At 50.2% G+C, this 20,030-nt stretch overlaps 1 protein-coding gene across 1 annotated transcript; it reads right to left on the bottom strand.

The window, feature by feature from the left end:
* Nucleotides 1–785: 785 nt before the first annotated feature.
* PDAP1 (PDGFA associated protein 1) lies at nt 786–19,820 on the bottom strand. The gene is made up of 6 exons (XM_059691801.1): nt 19,662–19,820; nt 8,436–8,527; nt 7,171–7,281; nt 5,114–5,235; nt 2,624–2,775; nt 786–1,499 (listed from the first exon to the last, which is right to left on the bottom strand). Exons 1-6 carry the CDS (start codon nt 19,672–19,674, stop codon nt 1,441–1,443), a joined length of 549 nt encoding a protein of 182 aa, XP_059547784.1. The 5' UTR covers nt 19,675–19,820; the 3' UTR covers nt 786–1,440.
* Nucleotides 19,821–20,030: the final 210 nt, after the last annotated feature.

Here is a 20,030-nt window from a genome sequence, read left to right as displayed (position 1 = left end):
TTTTAATAACATACTTTATAGTTATGGGGTTTAAAAAATCTAGGTAATGAGGGAGTTTCTGTGGGCCAGGATGAGCTGCATATGCTGGCGGCTGTGGCATCCCTCCTCGGGTGCCCAAGGCGGTGACCTCCAGCATGGCCTAGCCCAGGGGGTGTGGTAGAGGTCACTGGGAGTTGGGCTCGATCACTAAACCCCTGTCTGACTTCAGGTCAAACTCCCTGCGTGGCACCTAGTCATTGACTTCTCCGGACCATGTGCAAAGAAAGGATGATGCTATTCATGATGCAGACAGAGTGCCTCTCAGGGGGTTGCAGGGGCAGGACAGGCACTACGGTGGAGCCTGCAGGCAGCGGTGACTGAGCTAAGCCCCAGCGTCCCTGCTGCCATCCCCACCAGAATGGGTGGTAAGGACTGAATGAGGTAACGCTTGGCAGTCATGCTGAATATCAGCTATTAAGATGCTTCCTCCCTGCACTGAAATCTGAGGCTGTTACCACCAGAGGGCACCTGAAGGACAGGACAGAGAGGTCCAATGCTGCTGCCAGCCTGCTGTGGACATGGACAGGTCCCTGGCCACTCTGGCCTAAGACTCCTACTTGGTAAAAGGGAGAGGGCCAACTCCTGTATCCTGAGGTCTCCAATTTGGATGCCCAGGGTCCAGTCCCCAAATCCTGCTCAGTGCCAACTGAACCTGTGGGACAGGCCTGCCTTGAGAGTGACAACATGCCCTGCTAGGTAAAAATGGCCCAGGCACAGGGGCCCAAAGATGGATCATGGAACAAGGGTTACGATAATGCCAAGTTTAATCTGCCAAATATACAAGTTGGATTTGTAGAGCATGTTTTGCCTGGGTGCTGCACAGTAAACAGAGGTTTCTTGAAATGATCCATGGGTAGGGTTAAGAATGGGCGCTGGTCAGAAAGGTGGGAATGGGGCAGAGAAGGGCACAGGGAAGGCCATGGGAAGAGCCATGACCCTCAGAGACCCAGGGGTACAGGCTCCCAGATGACAGCCCCTGAGTGAGCACCCAGGCAACACAGATGGGCTGGTTGTTGCAAACTCACCAGCAGCAGCCCCCAGCACAACCACCCTCTACTGTGCAATCTACTGGACAAATGGACGCTCTTCTTACCCCACCTCCCAGGCACCCCCAACAAAAGTTCTGAATTCTAAAAACAGCAAAAACATTCGAATGGTTACATATGAAATGCTGTCCTGCATCTTTCTGTCTCAAAGATAGCAGCTGCCCCCTCCCCCCAGCCCCCCACCCACCATCCCCCAAACAATTTCCGTGCCAAGATGAAGAGGAGGCCCCAGGCTGTGGGGAACTCCTTGTCTTGAGGGGCTGCTGCAGTGGTGACAGGGCACAGGGTGGGCGAGACACAGCAGCAGTCCTGGCCGCATGGCCCAGTTCCCTGGTATCTCCTCCCTCAGGCCTTGTTACTTATTCAGGGAGAGCGACTGCATTCGTTTTCCTGACAAAGTTGCGTCATCTTTTGCTAAGAGTAGAAAGGGAAGGAAAGGGTAGTTAAAACAACCCCTCCACATATCCAACCCCACTCCCAGAATCGAATCAGAACTCTAAGTCTGATAGGCCTCAGAAAACATGTGCAACTGGCTCACCAGGCAGAGAGGCCTGCCTGATGCCCTCCAGCAGGAAAAGGATTTCTGCTGAAGCCACTGAACGCTGGTGTGCAGACATTCTCACTGAGTTTGGGGCCCACTCCATAAACACACACCAACACCCATCCAGGACTCATAGAAACTCTTTTTACACTGCCCCTGGCAGAACCCAGTAATTCCAATCTCTCCCAGTAGATGCTGAATTCTCTAAAATCAGCAACAATGTTCAGAGTTACACAGGAAGTCCTTTCCTGCTTGGGATTTGTGAAGCAAGAGCCGCTAGCAGGGAACCGGGATAACCAGCTTATCTCCAGTGTGGTAACAATGCCCCTGGATAATTGGTTTCCCATTTCTAGGCCTCAGTTTCCTTGCTATTTGGTGAAGAGGCAGGATAGCAGGATCCCTAAGGGCTCTCATGGTCCCACACGTAGAATGCAAGAGATGAAGACATAAAAACATGAGTCAAAACGCTCCTATAAACCAGACCAACTCCCACAGCGAACCTGGCCAACAGGAACCCTCTACCACCTTTGGCCCACTGGAGGGAGGACATGGAGAAAGGATACTTGGGCCAGAATTCATCTGAGTCTGCTAGGAAACCCAGCCCACCCTGCCCCACCTCCCCAAGCCCCTCACACAGACAGCGGTTATCCCAGGCAGCTCTCCCAGCCACACAAGGCACCAGAGCTTGGTGGGACCTTCCAAACCTGAAGATCTGCACTTAATATATCCCTGAGGCCTCTCTCAGATGCCATAGACAGTGAGTGCTCTGCTGAAGTTCAAACCCATATTTAACCCTATGCTGCTGTGGGACCCTCCCAGCACGCTGGTGGGAGGGGTTAGGAACTCCTACTTCCACCTAACAGTGAGGAAGGTGCATACATACAGGGTGGGCCTCTACCAAACAATCTGAGCCCATCCCATTCCACAACAAGGACAATGAAGTGTAGCGTTTATGCCCAGAACCAGTCAGGCAGTGCTCCAGTGACTTGGGACTTACCTTTCTTTTCTTCTTCTTTTTTCTTGGCAGCTTCTTCCCGCTGTTTTCGGATAATTGCCAGCCGGGCAAGGTCTGCTTTGGCTTGCTCTGTTTTCCCAGCTAAATGCATTTTCATGTAACGTTCTTTTGCTTTCTGCTTCTCAATTTCTTCTCTGTTTGGATAAAATAGTGTCACAGGGGACATCTTCCCCATCTTTATCAGCTAAGGTGGATGTGGGAGCCAGAAAAATGGCCAAGTACTCAGGCCTAGGCCCAAGTGGTAGAGGATCCCCTGGCTAAGGGAGGGGCCCTGGCTCCATGTGCCCCTCCCTGGTGGATACTCACCAAACAAAACACGCAGAGGGACCAGTCTGGACCTCTACATGGCAGGCTCAAGGGGCTGGGGGAAAGCTCAAGTTATGTGCTCAGCCTCCTCAGATGGAAAACACAGGATAAGGGGTAGGCTCAGGGCCTCTGTCCTTGGGAAAGCCTTAGCACAATATGGACCATGTCTGGCTGGGGTAGTGAGGGGTGGGCAGGGTGTGGCTGACTAGGATCTGGTGTCCACAGTGAGAAAGGAGAACCAAAACCAAGTGAACTGGGTCCACAGAAGATGACCAGGAGAAGGAAGGCAATAGAAATCACATTCTATAAGGGGTGGAGAAAGGAGTGAACCAAGTGGCCATGGATGGGACTAGGCACACCCAATCCAGGTAGAGACGACACGGCACATTCTCAATCAGTGCAGCTCAGATGTACATGAGGTTGCCCCCAAGGGGGTGAACCCCCATAGATAGGGATGTGAATAAGAGCTGGACTCCCAACGGACAAAGGTGACAGCCACCAACACCATAAGTAGAGAGAAGGGAGGGTCATTAATTTCCCTTTGAGGATCTTCTTCCCAAGCCTGAAATTCTGAACTGGAATGGGCCACCGCCAGAGTATGAGATTAGAGTGCCTCATTTACACCAGGTTCTTGCAAGAGTCGATTTTGGAGGTGGCAGAGAAGTCCTGCCTGGCAGGAGGTTGGGGAAGGGAGAGACTTAGCATCCCACAGGCCTCACAGCACACAGGGCTGGGGAGTATTGAAAAACAAGGTCTGGGGCACGGCCAGAGGGGAGGGGAAAAAACCCCCGCAATCAAAGTTGGATGTGCAGATGTCTCACCCAGAAGACTGGACAAAGCACTTCCTAAAAAGATGAGACAGGAATACCTGTCAGCCTATACTAGGAGGGAGGGGCGTACGGAGGCATCTGGAATGATAAGCAAGGTTGCCTGAAGGCTCTGCAGGCCCCCTCAGTGAGGGCTAAGTGCCAGGCAGGGTGCAGGTCTTTATGGCTTTCACTCTGCAACCCAAAAGGCAGGAGCAGCAACAGGGTCCCTTTTCACTGGTGAGAAGGAATCTACTGGAGGAGTAGAGTCCATCAAAGCCTCTAATCACACCCCAAGCTGTGGACCTTCCTCATGGGTTTTCATAGACCTTGTGGGATTTTCACAGACCCCATCACGGAGCCAGCACAGGGAGAGGAATTTAAATCCCAGCAGCCTCGTCAGAAGAAAAAACAGGGCAGCTTTCCCTAACGACCTTCAACCTCTTGTAAGGCCTTTGATGTCACCTGGCAGCCATCAAAAGTCAGGTTACTGCTTATGGAAAACGGGCCACGTGCAGGGCACCTTGGTACTTGACGATGACCCTCACACAATCTATAAGGACACTATCTGCTGCTCCATCTTCACCTTAGACTGGAGAGGGCTGGGCAGCCAGTGGATCTCTCTGCACTGTGCTGTCTTCTGGACTCCACAGGCCCCAAATCCCCTCCTCATCTCATGGCCATGTCATTACAGATGGATACAGGCCAGGAATGATGACATCAGACTGGATAAGGGAAGTGTCCCTGGAGTGGGGTGCAATGGAAGCAGGAACTATGGCAAAACCCTCTTGTAACCCTGGGGATTACTTCAAGTGCAAAACTCAGGTCTGAATCTGCTCTCCTGTTTCTATTAGTGAATTTTAAAATTCTTTTTTGTTTTGTGGAGAAGCTTCTAGAGCAGCGGTCATCAACCTTTTGGACCTTATGGACCACAAGTGGTCCGCAGACCACCAGTTGGCGATCGCTGCTCTAAAGAGCCTTTAGGGAAGCAGTTCTCAACCTGTGGGTCGCGACCCCTTTGGCAGTTGAACGACCCTTTCACAGGGGTCGCCTAAGACCATCCTGCATATCAGATATTTACATTATGATTCATAACAGTAGCAACATTACAGTTATGAAGTAGCAACGAAAATAATTTTATGGTTGGGGGTCACAACATGAGGAACTGTTTTAAAGGGCAGAAGGTTGAGAACCACTGCTTTAGGGAATGAGATGAAACAGAGATCAACACCATAGCTGAAGCCACTGGAGACCTCAGAGCCCAGGAAGTGGGGGCCTCAGTGGAGATGGGTGCCTCTGCCCCCACAGGTCAGCCCCTGGTCTGTGTGCTCAGGTCACCAGGCCCAGCAGCAGAAGTTACCGTTCTCTCCTTGAAAGCTCCTTGGGCCCATCCAAGTCCAGTTGTGTGACTTTTTTGGTTGTCTGTGCCACTCGGTTGGGGTTCTCGATGTCGATAAGGCCTTCCACACCTTTGCGCTTTTGCTAAGATAGGACAAGAAGTGGCTGTTGGAGAAGTCCTGCAGAGCCCCTGAAGGCTACTTCCAACATCTCCCAACAGCCCATCTAGATGGAGACAAACTCCTGTTCCACCCCAGCCCACCCCAGATGCTTGGCCCCAAACCTCACAGGATTGTCTTTACCAGCCTGGGAGGTACAAGGAGAGCAAGTGCATATGACTTAGAGCCCAACCTATGCTAAGTCCCAGCAGCTAGGGATTATTATCCCACTTTCAAGGGTGATAAAATGGAGGCACAGGATTAAATAACTTGCCTAAGGCCAACTAATAAGTAAACAATAGCCCAAATCAAAATCTCCCAGCACAGAGCACTCACTACTCCTCCACTTTAAGTTCAGACTCCCTAAGCTGTTTTCCATGGAATCTCACGCCTGACTACAACATGCAATGCTCGATCCCCAGAGTACAGTGGGCCAGTGATGATCTCAGGACCAATTCTAATTCCTAGCCATCTAAGCTGACAGGAGGGAAATGTGACTTTAGCCATCAGATCACAGCCTATGAGTTTTGAATGCTGGCCCAAACACCTGGAGCCTGCACCTCCCACATCCCAGAGAAGTTCAGAAAGAAATGAGAGCACAAGTTCTTGATGTAGTAGATTTGGTCAAAGTATCAGACCCTGTCAACCCCATCTTTCTCTTTAATAAAGTGACCAGAAAGATAGCTTCTAAACACCAGTCAATCTGACCACTATACAGAGCTGCAGATACCTATATCCAATCTGGCTACATATATGCACCTCAACTTGGATAACTGATATCACAAACTTAATGTGTCTAAAACAGAACTCAAGATTCACCCCCAGCCACCCTGCTCCTCTCCAGAATCCTAAGCATGGCCTTATTCCTTCTTACCTCAGCCCCCTCACCCAACCCTCAACAAACTCCACTAAGTCTGTCTCTAAAATATGGCTTGAATATGCCCACTCTTCTGCACTGCCATTGCCACCACCCTAATATAAACCACAGATTCTTGTCTGGATGCCTACCAACACCTCACTGCTTCCCAAACTCAATACACCACAATTCACTCTTCGCAGAGCAGCCAGAACAATCTTCTAAAAGCAAATCTGGTCCCCTCTCTCTCCAACTTCGAGACCTCCACCAGCTGCCCACTGCCCACCTACAGTGAAACCCAAACCCCTTCAACAGCCATACCAGAGCTGCCCTTGCCAACCTTTCCTCCTTCATCCCTAACCACTCTACTCCTTATCCACCAAGTCACAGTCCCACCAACTTCCTTCTATTTTTTAAACATGATCAGGTCGTTCCACCCCAGGAACTCTGCACTTGCTAATCTGGCTACCTCGACTGCTCTGCATGGCCTGCTCCATCTTGTTTGAGATCTGTTTAAAAGTAACCTCCTTACCACACACTACTCCCAAGTATCCTTGATCACAGTCCATTTTATCTGTAATACTTCTCACTACTTGAAATTACACTGTTCATTTACTTCCCTATTGTCCATACAATTATATGCCCCTTAACAACAGGGATACATACTAAAAAATGCATCGGTAGGCGATTTCGTCATTGTTCGAACATTAGAGTATACTTACACAAACCTAGATAGTATAGCCTAAGTGTACGTGCTATGCATTTACGTGACTGGTAGGTTTGTTTACACAGCCTCACCATAAACATTTTGTAAGTAATGTGTTATACCACAATGTTACGACGGCTATGATGTCACTAGATGACAGGAAATTTTCAGCTCCATTATAATCTTATGGGACCACCATCATATATGTGGTCCATCTTTGACAAAAACATCGTTATGTAAACCCTGACGAGCAAGGACTCTGTCTGCATCTACCATTGGGACCGGTGATCAACAGGCACTTGATAAATGTTTGTTGAATGAATTGCGTTCAGGTCTCAGGTCCCCACCAAGCTCAGTACCTGGTAATCATCTTCTTCATCCTCACTCTCATCTGAGTCTAGTGATTTCTTCTCCTTTTTGGGGTCACCTGCAGCCCCATCTCCATCTTCTTCTCCTTGTTCCTCTTCTTCCTATTTCAGAAATGGACAACCTACAGAATTAAAAATGCAAAACAAAACCCCAAGACTATGACACCCCCCTTCCCCCCCAACTACATCTAGACTGTGGACCTTGAATAGGCCGAGATCAAGGATGACAAGGCTCCTATTCCGAGATCCTGGTACCTCTGGGTCAGAAGCAGCCTATCACTAGACTCTGCAGCCTGGAAGTCATTCCCACAGTCCAGCAAGCCCCTCACAGCCATAAAGGCCCTGTTCCCCTTCTCCCAGGCTAGGTACCTCATCTCCCAAAGTCAGGACTCAGCTGTGGTGCTGGTACTGTTCAGCTCCTCTTCTGCTTCCCCAGCTGCCATGTGCAGCTGTCAAATCATACTTACTTTTTTCGGGCAAGTCCTCCCCTGCTACACCAGCTTCCCAAGACAACACCCTGGCACACCACTTTCCTCCACTTTTCTTGCCTCCCCACCAAAGAGATCCCTTACAAAACCTGTACATATTCTCCAAGGTCCTGCTCAGCTGCCAGCCCCTTCACAAGGCAGGCCCTCCTTCCCTGTACCCAGGCCCCTCTACCCTAACCTGACTGTGCTTCCTTCAGATGAGGATCTAATGGTGTGGTAGGGGACACGAACAACAACGACAGAAACATATTTTGTTTCCTCTAAGTTGTCTGGAAAAAGCAAAGTAGAGATAACTACTAAGCTTGCACTGGAGAGGGAAGGGTGTGTAGCACCAGTGAGAGTCACAGAAGAGGTGACATTGAGCAAGGTCTCGGGAACAAATGTTACTTTGCCTGGTAGGGGTGTGGGAAGGCAGGGCATCATATGCTGGGTTTGGCAAGCAGTCCTGCATGGCTGGAACAGACAAGGGGTGGTGCTAGGAGCTCAACCTAGAGCCTGGCAAAGGGAGAACCCCTGGAAGGTGGGAACACAGGAACAAGAACAGAGACTCCCTAAGGCAACTGTTGCTGACTGAACAAAGTTCTAATTGATCCAATCAGAGGATGGCCAGCATTGGTTGTTCTGAGACTCATGCCTGCTCCTTGCTGCTCCCCCAGATTCCAGGTGTAGGCTTCTTCCTGAGAATGGGCAGTCCTTGCCAGGACTATCTGGGTGCCAGAGGCAGAGCACCCCCCCAGGACACAATGCCATGGACAGGCATGTACTCACCCTGGCCTTCTGCTTTTCAGCTTGGAGCTGTGCGTCAATCTCCTCGGGGCTCGTGTATTGCCGTGCCCGGCCTTTGTGGCCTCCCTTTCTCCCTGCAAGAGGATTGGCAATTTAGGAAAAAGGAAGGGAAGCAGCTTCCTTGATAGCTGAGCCCCAGAGAGCTATGTCCTGCTTGAGGCACTCTCATCAGAGATTGCAGACCTCACCTGTCCCTCACCAAACACAACCCAAACCTATACTTCCCCCATCCTCATATATTCAAAGGAAAAAGAGGCAACATGTGACCACCTGATGCGGCACTAACTATGTGCTGGATGCAGGTCCCCACAAACAAGACCTGAGGGGAGGATATGGGGGAGAGCATACTGCATGTAGTGACTGGATAAATCACCTGGTCCCTTAGAATCCAAACATAGCAGATAGATGCAACTATGAGAACATGTAACACATCCTTGCTGTCACTACAGTCCTTTTTACTTGCAATGTTCTGTGACCGCCATGAACTCATTTGATCCTCAGAACAAACTTATGGTGCAGGAGCCACAACTGGTCCTGTTTTATAGACAAGGAGACTTAAGAACAAAACAGAATGGTGAAGAGCACATATGCTGCAATCCAACCCTGGGGTTCAAATCTCAGCTCTACCACTTACTACCTTTATAATTCGGGGCGGGTATTTAACTTCTAAGAATCTCAGCTTCTTCATCTGTGTCCCTACCTCATAGGGTTGTCATGAAGATGGATTTAACATATGTAAAGCTGTTGGGACAGTGCCTGGCATGGGATAAGCACTATAAAAATGTTTCTTGTGATTCTCATCTTTTTCTCCAACATATAGTATTGGGGGGAGGGACAAAGCCACATAGGTGATTTACTACAGATGCTAGGGAATGTAAGATACTTCATCTAAGTGGTATTATAGAAAGAGAAAACCTAAAACCTATTGGAGAAAACTTTCTTTTACTTGTAGTAAGAAACATAGTTAAAGTTGAAAATAAACCTGACTACCATCTAAGAGTTAAAATATGACTAGCGGGAGAACCAAGATGGCAGTGTAGGTAAACCCTGGTACTCACCGTGTCCCACAACTACATCAAAATTACAACTAAAATACAGAACAACCATCATTCAGAGCCACCTGAAATCCAGCTGCATGGAAGTCCTACAACTAGAAAAGTAAAGAAGAAAGCGCACTGAGACTGGTAGAAGGAGTCAAGGCATAGAACAGGCTGGTCTGACATCCACATGTGATATTTCTTTAATTGGGAGGGATATCTCCAGGGCCTCCCGCAAGAAGCAAGGGGTCCCAGCCCCACACCAGACGCCTAGCCCAGGGTTCCAGAGCTGGAAAATAAGTCCCCATAACTTCAGGCTGTAAAAACTAGTGGGGGATTATCCCTGAGTGACATGGAGGCTGCTGGAGTCAAGTCCCAGGTGTTCCTTTTAAAGGGCCTGCACATAAACTTACGGGGTCCCAATTCCTCTGAGCTCCAGCACTGGGCAGCAGCTTTGGGGGAATCCAGGGACATACAGGGAAACTGGCCTGGCATCAGGGCAGAAACTCGGGGGCAGCTTTCTCCCAGACAGGGGTGCTTGCCGGGGTCATTGTTCCTGTGCTGGAACCTCCCCCATCGCAGAGCTGACTGGCAGCCATATCTGAGTCTCCATCAGCCTGAAACACACTGTTTGCTCCACCCTGATGATTCCCTGAGACCCTGCCCCATCCAATTTGCAGCCCCCTCCCAAGCTGTTTGCAGTTGCTTTACCATATGAATTGCCTGTCTGGGCTCAGGCTTCAGATTTTGCTAAATTCTCTTAAACAAGCAGCAGCTGGGGGCATCTTACCCCAAACCTATCAATAAAAGGCCCAAGACCCAGCACTAGCACCAGCCTGCCTTGCCTCACAGCTGGACCTCGCTTGAGCACTTCCTAGCCCAGCCGTGGGCAAACTACGGCCCGCGGGCTGGATCCGGCCAGTTTGAAATGAATAAAACTAAAAAAAAAAAAGACCGTACCTTTTTATGTAATGATGTTTACTTTGAATTTATATTAGTCCACACAAACACTCCATCCATGCTTTTGTTCCTGCCCTCCGGTCCAGTTTAAGAACCCATTGTGGCCCTCGAGTCAAAAAGTTTGCCCACCCCTGTCTAGAACAATACAAATAGCAGCCATTTGCAGATCTCACTATAGCTCCTGTCGGGTGGCCCCAGCCAGCGGCTGACTTTGCACCTCCTGGGAAGCCCCAGAGCCAGTGACCCAGTGGACAGCTTCAGACCATACCAGGTTACAACTCTACACATCCAACAGTGACACACTCAAGGGGCAGACAAAGTGAACATCAACACCCCACTGAAGGAAGTCCTGCTCCAGAGGTGTCTCCTGCATAGCAGCTCTTCCACTGCAGACGCAGCTGGTCCTCACAGCTAATTGGCCTGGAGGCCAATTCCTCCCAGGCTCAACTACAACAAGACTGTGCACATAGACCACACAGGGCCACACCTAGAGTGCTCAGCTCAGATGACCGGGGAGGCTGAGACACTGGGCCCTACAGGACACCTATTACACAAAGCCACTCTACAAATTCCAGGAAACAACAGCTCTACCTAATACACAGAAATAAACACAGGGAAGAAGCCAAAATGGGGAGACAAAGAAACATGTTATAAATGAAAGAAATGGAAGCAAGCAAACTCCTGATACAAAGTTCAAAGCAATGGTTATAAGATTACTCAAGGATCTTAATAAGAGCTTTAAGAGACTTAATGAGAGCTTCAAGGAACTTAGTGAGACTTTGAAGGATCTCAGGGAGAATGTCAAAGACATAAAAAAAGACCAGTCAGAAATTAAGCATACACTAACTGAAATAAAGAATAATTTACAGGGATTCAACAGGAAAGTAGAGGATTCTGAGAATTCAATCAAGGATTTGGAATATGAGGAAGCAAAAAACACCCAATCAGAAGAGCAAAAAGAAAAAAAAATATCCAAAAATATGAAGCTAGTGTAAGAAGCCTCTGGGACAACTTCAAGCATACCAATATTCACATTATGGGGGTTCCAGAAAAAGAGAAAGCGCAACACATTGAAAACCTGTATTTGAAGAAATAATGACAGAAAACTTCCCTTGCCTGGTGAAAGAAATAGTATACCCATAAAGATAATATTAAGAAAGGGTATGCTATGAAATTAGTAACATGATTTAATAATATAGTAATTCATAGTATTCTGTATCATCCTAACTTTAGCATTACAGCTGCTAATACTATAGAACATGAAATAGGGGCTTCAACATGTGCTTCAGGCACTCAGAGATGGAGATCATATAAAGGTATCTTTACTATAAAAGCTATCATGTACGCTAGTCACAATAATGTATTACCTCAAGAAGATACTAATGGGCCCTAACCGGTTTGGCTCAGTGGATAGAGCGTTGGCCTGCATACTGAAGGGTCCCAGGTTTAATTCGGTCAAGGGCGTGTACCTTGGTTGCGGGCACATCCCCAGTAGGGGGTGTGCAGGAGGCAGCTGATTGATGTTTCTCTCTCATCGATGTTTCTAACTCTCTATCCCTCTCCCTTCCTCTCTGTAAAAAAAAAAAAAAAAAAAAAAAAATCAATAAAATATATATTTAATAAAGAAGATACTAATGGTTTAACTCAATATTGGGTCAACAGAAATTTTAGTGAGCCTACAGTATTTTGAATGTAAGTTAATGTAAGTAGTAAAGGTAGTGACCCTACTGGAGTGTAAAATAAGAAATAAACTCATGCATTAATTCACTCAGTCTGCCGCCCTCAGTGGGTAATAACAGTAAGAATGGGGACTAGTGTGGCTTCAAATAAGATGTAAAGTAAAATTCTGTAGCTGAAAATGTTATGAACAAGAACATTTGGAGAACATGATAGTATAATAATAATTTTTTCCCCCGTTTAAGTTTCTTTGGCCAGGTGAAATTGACTAGCAACAATCAAAAGTGGTAATAGTCAGGTGGATAGTATAAGTAGTAGGGTAGATAGAGAATTGGAAAAGAATACTATTGATAGGTTTAGGCTGTTATCATTAGGCTGGTTTATTAGGGGTAGACATGTTAGGCTAATAATTAGCCTACCAGAGGCCCGGTGCACGAATCTGTACATGGGTGGGGTCCCTCACCCAGTCTGAATCGGGGCCAGCTGGCGTGGGGGAGGGACCGTGGGAGGTTGGCTGTGGGAGCACACTGGCCACGAGGGGGAAGCTCCTGCGTTGAGCGTCTGCCCCCTGGTGGTCAGTGCACGTCATAGTGACCAGTCGGCCAGTCTTAACAGTCGCTTAGGCTTTTATATATATACTAGGGGCCCGGTGCACGAAATTCGTGCACTGGGTGTGTGTGTGGGGGGGAGTGTCCCTCAGCCCAGCCTGCCCCCTCTCACATACTGGGAGCACTCAGGCGTTGACCCCCATCACCCTCCGATCGCCTGATCGGCCCCTTGCCCAGGACTGACGCCTCCGCCAGAGGTGTCAAGCTTGGACAGGGGACCCCCATCTCCCCCTCATCACTGGCTCTGGCCCCCGCCCAGGCCTAAGGCCTCTGGCCCAGGAATCATGCCTGGGCAGGGGACCCCCATCTCCCTCTGATCGCTTGCTCCACCCCCCGCCCAAGCCTGACGCCTCTGACCCAGGCTTCAGGCCTGGGCAAGGGGACCATCATATCCCCCCAATCCCCGGCTCCGCCCCCCACCCAGGCCTGATGCCTCGGCCAGAGGAGTTGACCCTCATCACCCTCCGATCACCAATCACCGGATCGGCCCCTTGACCAGGCCTGAGGCCTCTGGCAGAGGTGTCAGGCCTGGGCAGGGGACCCCCAGCTCCCCGTGGTTGCAGGCTCCGCCCCTGCCCCTGCAGGATGCCTCTGGCCTAGGCGTCCGGCCCGGGCAGCGGGGACCCGCAGCTGCAGCGGCCCCGCGATCGTGGGCTACGCTTTAGGCCCAGGCAAGGGACCCCTAGCTCCCGGGACTGCCAGCTTCGACCGTGCCCAGTTCCCATCGCTGGCTCCACCCCTACTTCCTGCTATCACTGGCCAGGGCGGAAAAGGCGCCTGCCCCCCAGCTCTTAGCTCCCCCCTGGGTTTCCGATCACTGTCAGTGGCAGGGGGCTTCTTCCTGCTTTCCCTTTCGCCTCCCTGCATTGTGCCTACATATGCAAATTAACCGCCATCTTGTTGGCAGTTAACTGCCAATCTTAGTTGGCAGTTAACTGCCAATCATAGTTGGCAGTTAATTTGCATATAGCCCTGATTAGCCAATGAAAAGGGTATTGTCGTACTCCAATTACCATTTTTCTCTTTTATTAGATAGGATAGACTAGAGGCCTGGTGCACAAAAATTTGTGCACTCGGGAGGGAGGGGGGTCCCTCAGCCCGGCCTGTGCCCTCTCGCAGTCTGGGACCCCTCGGGAGATAACAACCTGCTGGCTTAGGCCTGCTCCCAGGTGGCAGAGGGCAGGCCCAATCCCTAGGTGCAGCCCCTGGTCAGGCTCAGAGCAGGGCCAATTGGGGAGTTGAGGCGCCGCCCCCTGTCATGCACACAGCAGGGCGGATTGGGAGGTTGCGATGCCACCCTCAGTCACGCTCAGGGTAGGGCCGATTGGGGGGTTGGGGCACCGCCCCCTGTCACACTCAAGGCAGGGTCGATGGGGAGGTTGGGGCACCACGCCCTGTCACGCACAGAGCAGGGCCAATCAGGAGGTTGGGGCGCTGCCCCCTGTCACGCACAGAGCAGGGCCCATCAGGGGGGTTGGGGCTCCGTACCCTGTCACGCACAGAGCAGGGCCCATCAGGGGGTTGGGGAGGTCCCCCCTGTCACGCACAGAGCAGGGCCGATAGGGGAGTTGGGGTATCGCCCCGTCACACACAGAGCAGGGCGGATCAGGTGGTTGGGGTATCGCCCCGTCACACACAGAGCAGGGCCGATCAGGGGGTTGGGGAGCCGCCCTCTATCACCCACAGAGCAGGGCCGATCAGGGGGTTGGGGCGCCACCACTGTCACACTCAGGGCAGGGCTGATGGGGAGGTTATGGCTCTACCCCATCACACACAGAGCAGGGCCCGTGGAGGGGGGGTTGGGGTGCCGCCCTCTATCACCCACAGAGCCGGGCCGATCAGGGGATTGGGGCACCGCCACTCTGACACTCAGGGCAGGGCCGATGGGGAGGTTATGGCTCTACCCCATTACACACAGAGCAGGGCCCGTGGGGGGGGGGGGGGGGGTTGGGGCGCTGCACCCTGTCACACACAGAGCTGCAGAGCAATCAGGGGGTTGGGGAGCTCCCCCCTATCAGGCACAGAGCAGGGCTGATCAGGGGGTTGGGGCGCCTTCCCCTGTCACAAACAGAGCAGGGCGGATAGGGAGGTTGTGGCCCCGCCCCCTGTCACACACACAGCCGCAGGGCGATCAGGGGGTTTGGGCACTGCCCCGTCACACTGATCCTGGTGCCGGGAGGCCTCGCGGCTCCGCTGATCCCGGTGCTGGGAGGCATATTACCCTTTTACTATATAGGATAGAGGCCTGGTGCACGGATGGGGGCCGGCTGGTTTGCCCTGAAGGGTGCCCTGGATCAGGGTGGGGGTCCCCAGTGGGGTGCCTGGCCAGCCTGGGTGAGGGGATGACGGCTGTTTGCAGCTGGCCACACACCCTTCAGGGTGGGGGTCCCCACTGGGGTGCCTGGCCAGTCTGGGTGAGGGGCTGAGAGCTGTTTTCAGGCTGGCAGGTGACTGAAGCTCCCAACTGCTCCTTTTTTTCTTTCGTTTTTTTTTTTAATTCTGGGCCAGCTTTAGCTCTGGCTCCAGCTCTGAGGCCTCTGCTGCTGAAAGCAGGTATCTGGTTTGTTTGGGTTCTATAATTGAAACACTGTATCAACTCCAGCTCCAAGATCCCGGCAGGCTGAAAGCAGGTTTCTGGGGTTTTGTTTAGCTTCTATATTTTTAACAATGTTTCAAACTGCAAGCTCAGAGGCCGGCAGCGGCAGGCGGGGAACGTTGGTTTCCTCCGTCACTGAAGCAAGCAAGCCTCATGTCAGCTTCAAGCTGCCTGGCTGCCGGCCGCCATCTTGGCTGGCAGTTAATTTGCATATCACCCTGATTAGCCAATGGGAAGGGTAGCAGACGTATGCTAATTACCATGTTTCTCTTTTATTAGATAGGATATATCCTATAGAATTTTTGAAAATCACGTGTACACTTATAAGTCCAGGAAGCACAGAGAGTCCCAAACAAGAGGAACCCAAAGAGGACCACACAAAGACACATCATAATTAAAATGCCAAGCCCTAGCCCGGGTTAATTGGTTTTTAGAGAGGAGGAGGCAGCCTGCGGCCAAGAGCATGGAGAAGACAAAACCGCGTCTGGAGCCCGGCAGGGTTGGGCCCAGGCTCTGAGGTGCCCCAGCTATAGGGATGGCTGTGCGGACCTGCGCCGTCCCACCACCACCACCACCACCGCTTTGCAACAGGTCCGCCGCCTCTGGGTCAGCCTTGCTCCATGTTCCCCTCCCCTGCCCCCATAAAAGGAAGAAAAAACAATGCCAAGCCCTAGCCAGTTTGGCTCAGTGAATAGAGCATCAGCCTGTGGACCGAAGAGTCCTGGGTTCCATTCAGGTCAAGGGCACATATCTTGGTTGCAGGCTCCTCCCTGGCCTGGGCCCTAGTCAGGGCTTGTGCAGGAGGTAACCAATCAAAGTGTTTCTCTCACATTGATATTTCTCTCTGTCTTCCCCTCTCTCTTCCACTCTCTAAAAAATCAATGGAAAAATATCCTTGGGTGAGGATTAACAAAACAAACAAAAAAAATTAAATACCCATTCCTTTAAAAAAATAATAATTGAAATGCCAAGAGCTAAAGACAAAGAGAGAATCTTAAAAGCAGGAAGAGAAAAGCAGTTAGTTACCTCTGAGGGAGTACTCATATGACTGTCAGCTGATTTATCAACAGAAACTTTGCAGGCCAAAAGGGAGTGGCAAGAAATATTCAAAGTGATAAATGGCAAGGAACTATAACCAAGATTACTCTACCCAGCAAAGCTATCATTTAGAATTGAAGGTCAGATAAACAGCTTCACAGACAAGAAAAGGCAAAAGGAGATCATCACCAAAACAGTACTACATGAAATATTGAAGGGTATTCATTTTTTGTTTGTTTTTTAATATATATTTATTGATTTCAGAGAGAGGAAGGGAGAGGGAGAGAAAGATAGAAACATCAATGATGAGAATCACTGATTGGCTGCCTCCTGCATGCCCCACACTGGGGATCGAGCGGGCAACCCGGGCATATGCCCTGATGGGTAATCAAACTGTGACCTCCTGATTCATAGGCTGATGCTCAACCATTGAGCCACGCCAGCCGGGCTGAAGGGTATTCTTTAAAAAGAGGAAGAAGAAGATGCCCTAGCTAGTTTGGCTCAGTGGATAGAGCATCAGCCTGCGGACTAAAGGGTCCCAGGTTCGATTCTGGTCAAGGGCACATGCCTGGGTTGTGGGCTCGATCTTCACTAGGGAGTGTGCAGGAGGCAGCCAATCAATGATTATCCTTCATCACTGATATTTCTATCTCTCCGTCTCCCTTCCTCTCTGAAATCAATAAAAATATATGAGGAAGAAGAAAAAACTATTTAAAAATATGAAAAATAAAATGGCAATACACAGATATCTATTCAACAACTGAATCTAAAAATAAAATATATGAACAAGAGATCTAATGAACAAAATAAACTGATGAATAAAATAGAATCAGAGGCATAGAAACATGGAACAGACTGACGAATCTCAGAGGGAAGGGAGGTGGGAAGAGATTAACCAAAAATCTTATATGCTTATGTGCATTACCTATGGACACAGAAAATAGGGTGGTAAATGGCCTGGGGTGGGACAGGAACTGGGTGGAGGGGAGCCAAGGGGGGAAAAAGAGGGACATCTATAATACTCTCAACAATAAAAATTTGAAATTTAAAAAATATATATGATTAGCAATTAAAGTTCATCTAAGAGTATCAGTTTTATAGACTGACCCCTGCTAAAGCCATCAGCCAGTTTTATAGCCCTTCTACTGGTCCCAGAGGATACTGGGTTAGCTGTGGCTTTGACCCATTCCCACCTTTCCTGAAAGCTGTGGGCCACCTGATTTCCAGTGAGTCTCTCACTAATAGCAGAGAATCTGTGTTAGACAGTCAGAGCTGCTCTGGACTTCAGAGACAGCAACAGAGATACTGGCCTCCCTGATTTCCTAGACAGCAGCTGCATAGCCATAATTGGTCTGCTACAAAGGACACCACCCATTTTTAATGACTACCTGGGTTCCCAGGAGTATCTCGGTCTATGCTCATGAAAGTCCTATTGTGAAAGACCAAGCTTGCCATTATAAGAAACCAACACCCTTTCTTGCCCTTTGAATATTCCAGGCACTAGTAACAACTCAAAACTGGCTACTATAGGCTTCTATCCTGCGCACTTGGCTATGGGATGCTGACCTTAGTTTGGTCTACAATAACTTTTATCAGCTCTTCATGCCTTTAAAAATGCTTCAGTTTTTAAATGGAAACAAATATTGGTTCTTTGTTCATGAGGAATTTGATACTTTTTTTCATGTTTTGCTTTGCTTTTGAAGCAAATTAATGTAAAGCAATAAATGTAAATCTTTATACATAAAGTTTTTCACAAGTCAAAAGGCCATATCATTTAACCAAGAATTCATATTTAGGACTTTCTTTTTTTTTTTTTTTTTTTAATATATTTTAGTGATTCTCTACAGAGAGGAAGGGAGAGAGATAGAGAGCCAGAAACATCGATGAGAGAGAAACATCGATCAGCTGCCTCCTGCACATCTCCCACTGGGGATGCGCCCGCAACCCAGGCACATGCCTCTGACCGGAATCGAACCCGGGACCCTTCAGTCCGCAGGCCAACGCTCTATCCACTGAGCCAAACCGGTCTCGGATGTTTAGGACTTTCTAATTGTACCCTCCAACCTTGCCTCAAAGTAGCTATTAAGTAGAACTCCTAGAGCCAGAATTGTGGAGTCAGAAGGGCTCACTTAGCATCCTCCTTGTGCATAACAGGAAACTAAGGAGCAGAGAGGAGATGAGGCTCTCCCTACCGCAGACTAAGCCAGCAGATACCTAGGCTTAAATGGATTAAACTCTATAAAGTCCAATTATCTCTGGAAGTAGAGTCAGGAAGTCATTTAGGTTTGAAAAAGTCCCAAGTAGATTTTCCTGTGGGCTGATACATCTTAACATGACACATGAGCTGCCAACATTAACTGAATATCTGTTCTGTGCCAGGAGCTAGCCAGGCACTTCAAGTACTCTTATCATTTTATTACCCCCAATACCAACTCTCCAACTTAAGGCTTATCAGCCAGGTGTTCCAGATGAGGAGAACAGTCTGGAAGATGATAAATATCCGGTCCAGAGCCACCGGATGGGCTTCAAATCGAGAACTATTGACTCTTGGGGAAAAAAGGATGGAGGAGGATGAACAATGTACCGGGAAGCCACGGATTCTTTACCTTCTTGGCCAAGGAACCGACAAAGTTTACAAATAACAAGAGTTAAAGCTCACTAGGCACCTATGCGCACTCCACGGGATTACCTAGTTTAAGCCTCGCATCAATACTATGGGTAGGCACAATTATAACCCTTACTTGCAAATGAGGAAACCACGACACAGGGAGGTTAAGCGACTGGCTCAAAGATACACATCAAGCCGCTGCTGAAGAGGGCAGTCAAAGCGGAGTCGGCCAGGCTCAGGAGCATCACCTTATGTCTCACTGGGCAGGCCTCTCTCGCCCAGAGCCCGGGAGGGCCCACGTTTTACACACGAGGCAAGCGGGCGCTGCACAGGCGCTGGACACGGTGACTCAGTGTCTGGCGAGCCTAGAATAGAGAAAGCTCCAGACCGCCCCCCCCTACCCCCCCGTCCCCGGGGAGAAGCGCGCCCTAGGTCTGGCCTTCTGCGTCGGTGAGGACCCAGAGCCTCCGAGTCTCCGCAGACCCCCGAGGGAGTGGTATGAGGCCACTATGGTCCTCAGTCTCCCCATCCGGACAATTCGGCGTCGAGGCCTAGGCCTGGCCCTCAGTCGGCACGGACATCCTCCCTCTGCGCCGCTCTCTGAGACGCCCGAAGGCTGGGACAGCGGGAGCCAGACTGGGATCGCCCCTCGAGGCCCACGGGGCTCACGCGCCCGCTCCTCACCTCCTTTAGGCATCGCGGCTCTGGCAGCTGCGGCGGCGGCGGCGCCTCACACTGACACCGGAACCGGAAATGCCTTGGGCTCGACTCCTTCCGCCCAGCACCGTCCCCTCCGCGCGCTGCCGCCGCCGCCGTCTCCAAGAGAACTGGGCATCTCAGGGAATCAGCTGCGGGGAGCTGGACTGTCCCGCGCGCCGCCTGATTCAGGCTCGTCCGCGTGCTGCCGGGCAACAGCGCCCCCACTCTCCCCGCCCGGAGAGACGCGTGAGTCGGCTGCCAACCCTTGGAAAGTGAGAGCAAAAAAGCAGCGGCAGGTCGGTTTTCTTTACAGGCAGGGCTTTGGGCACCTAAGATGACGCAATATTTGCGCGA

The sequence above is a fragment of the Myotis daubentonii genome, chromosome 4 (genome assembly GCF_963259705.1).
Source record: "Myotis daubentonii chromosome 4, mMyoDau2.1, whole genome shotgun sequence".
Lineage (NCBI taxonomy): Eukaryota > Metazoa > Chordata > Mammalia > Chiroptera > Vespertilionidae > Myotis > Myotis daubentonii.
Note: the sequence above shows the minus strand (reverse complement) of the source record. Positions and strands in the feature narration are given on the sequence as shown.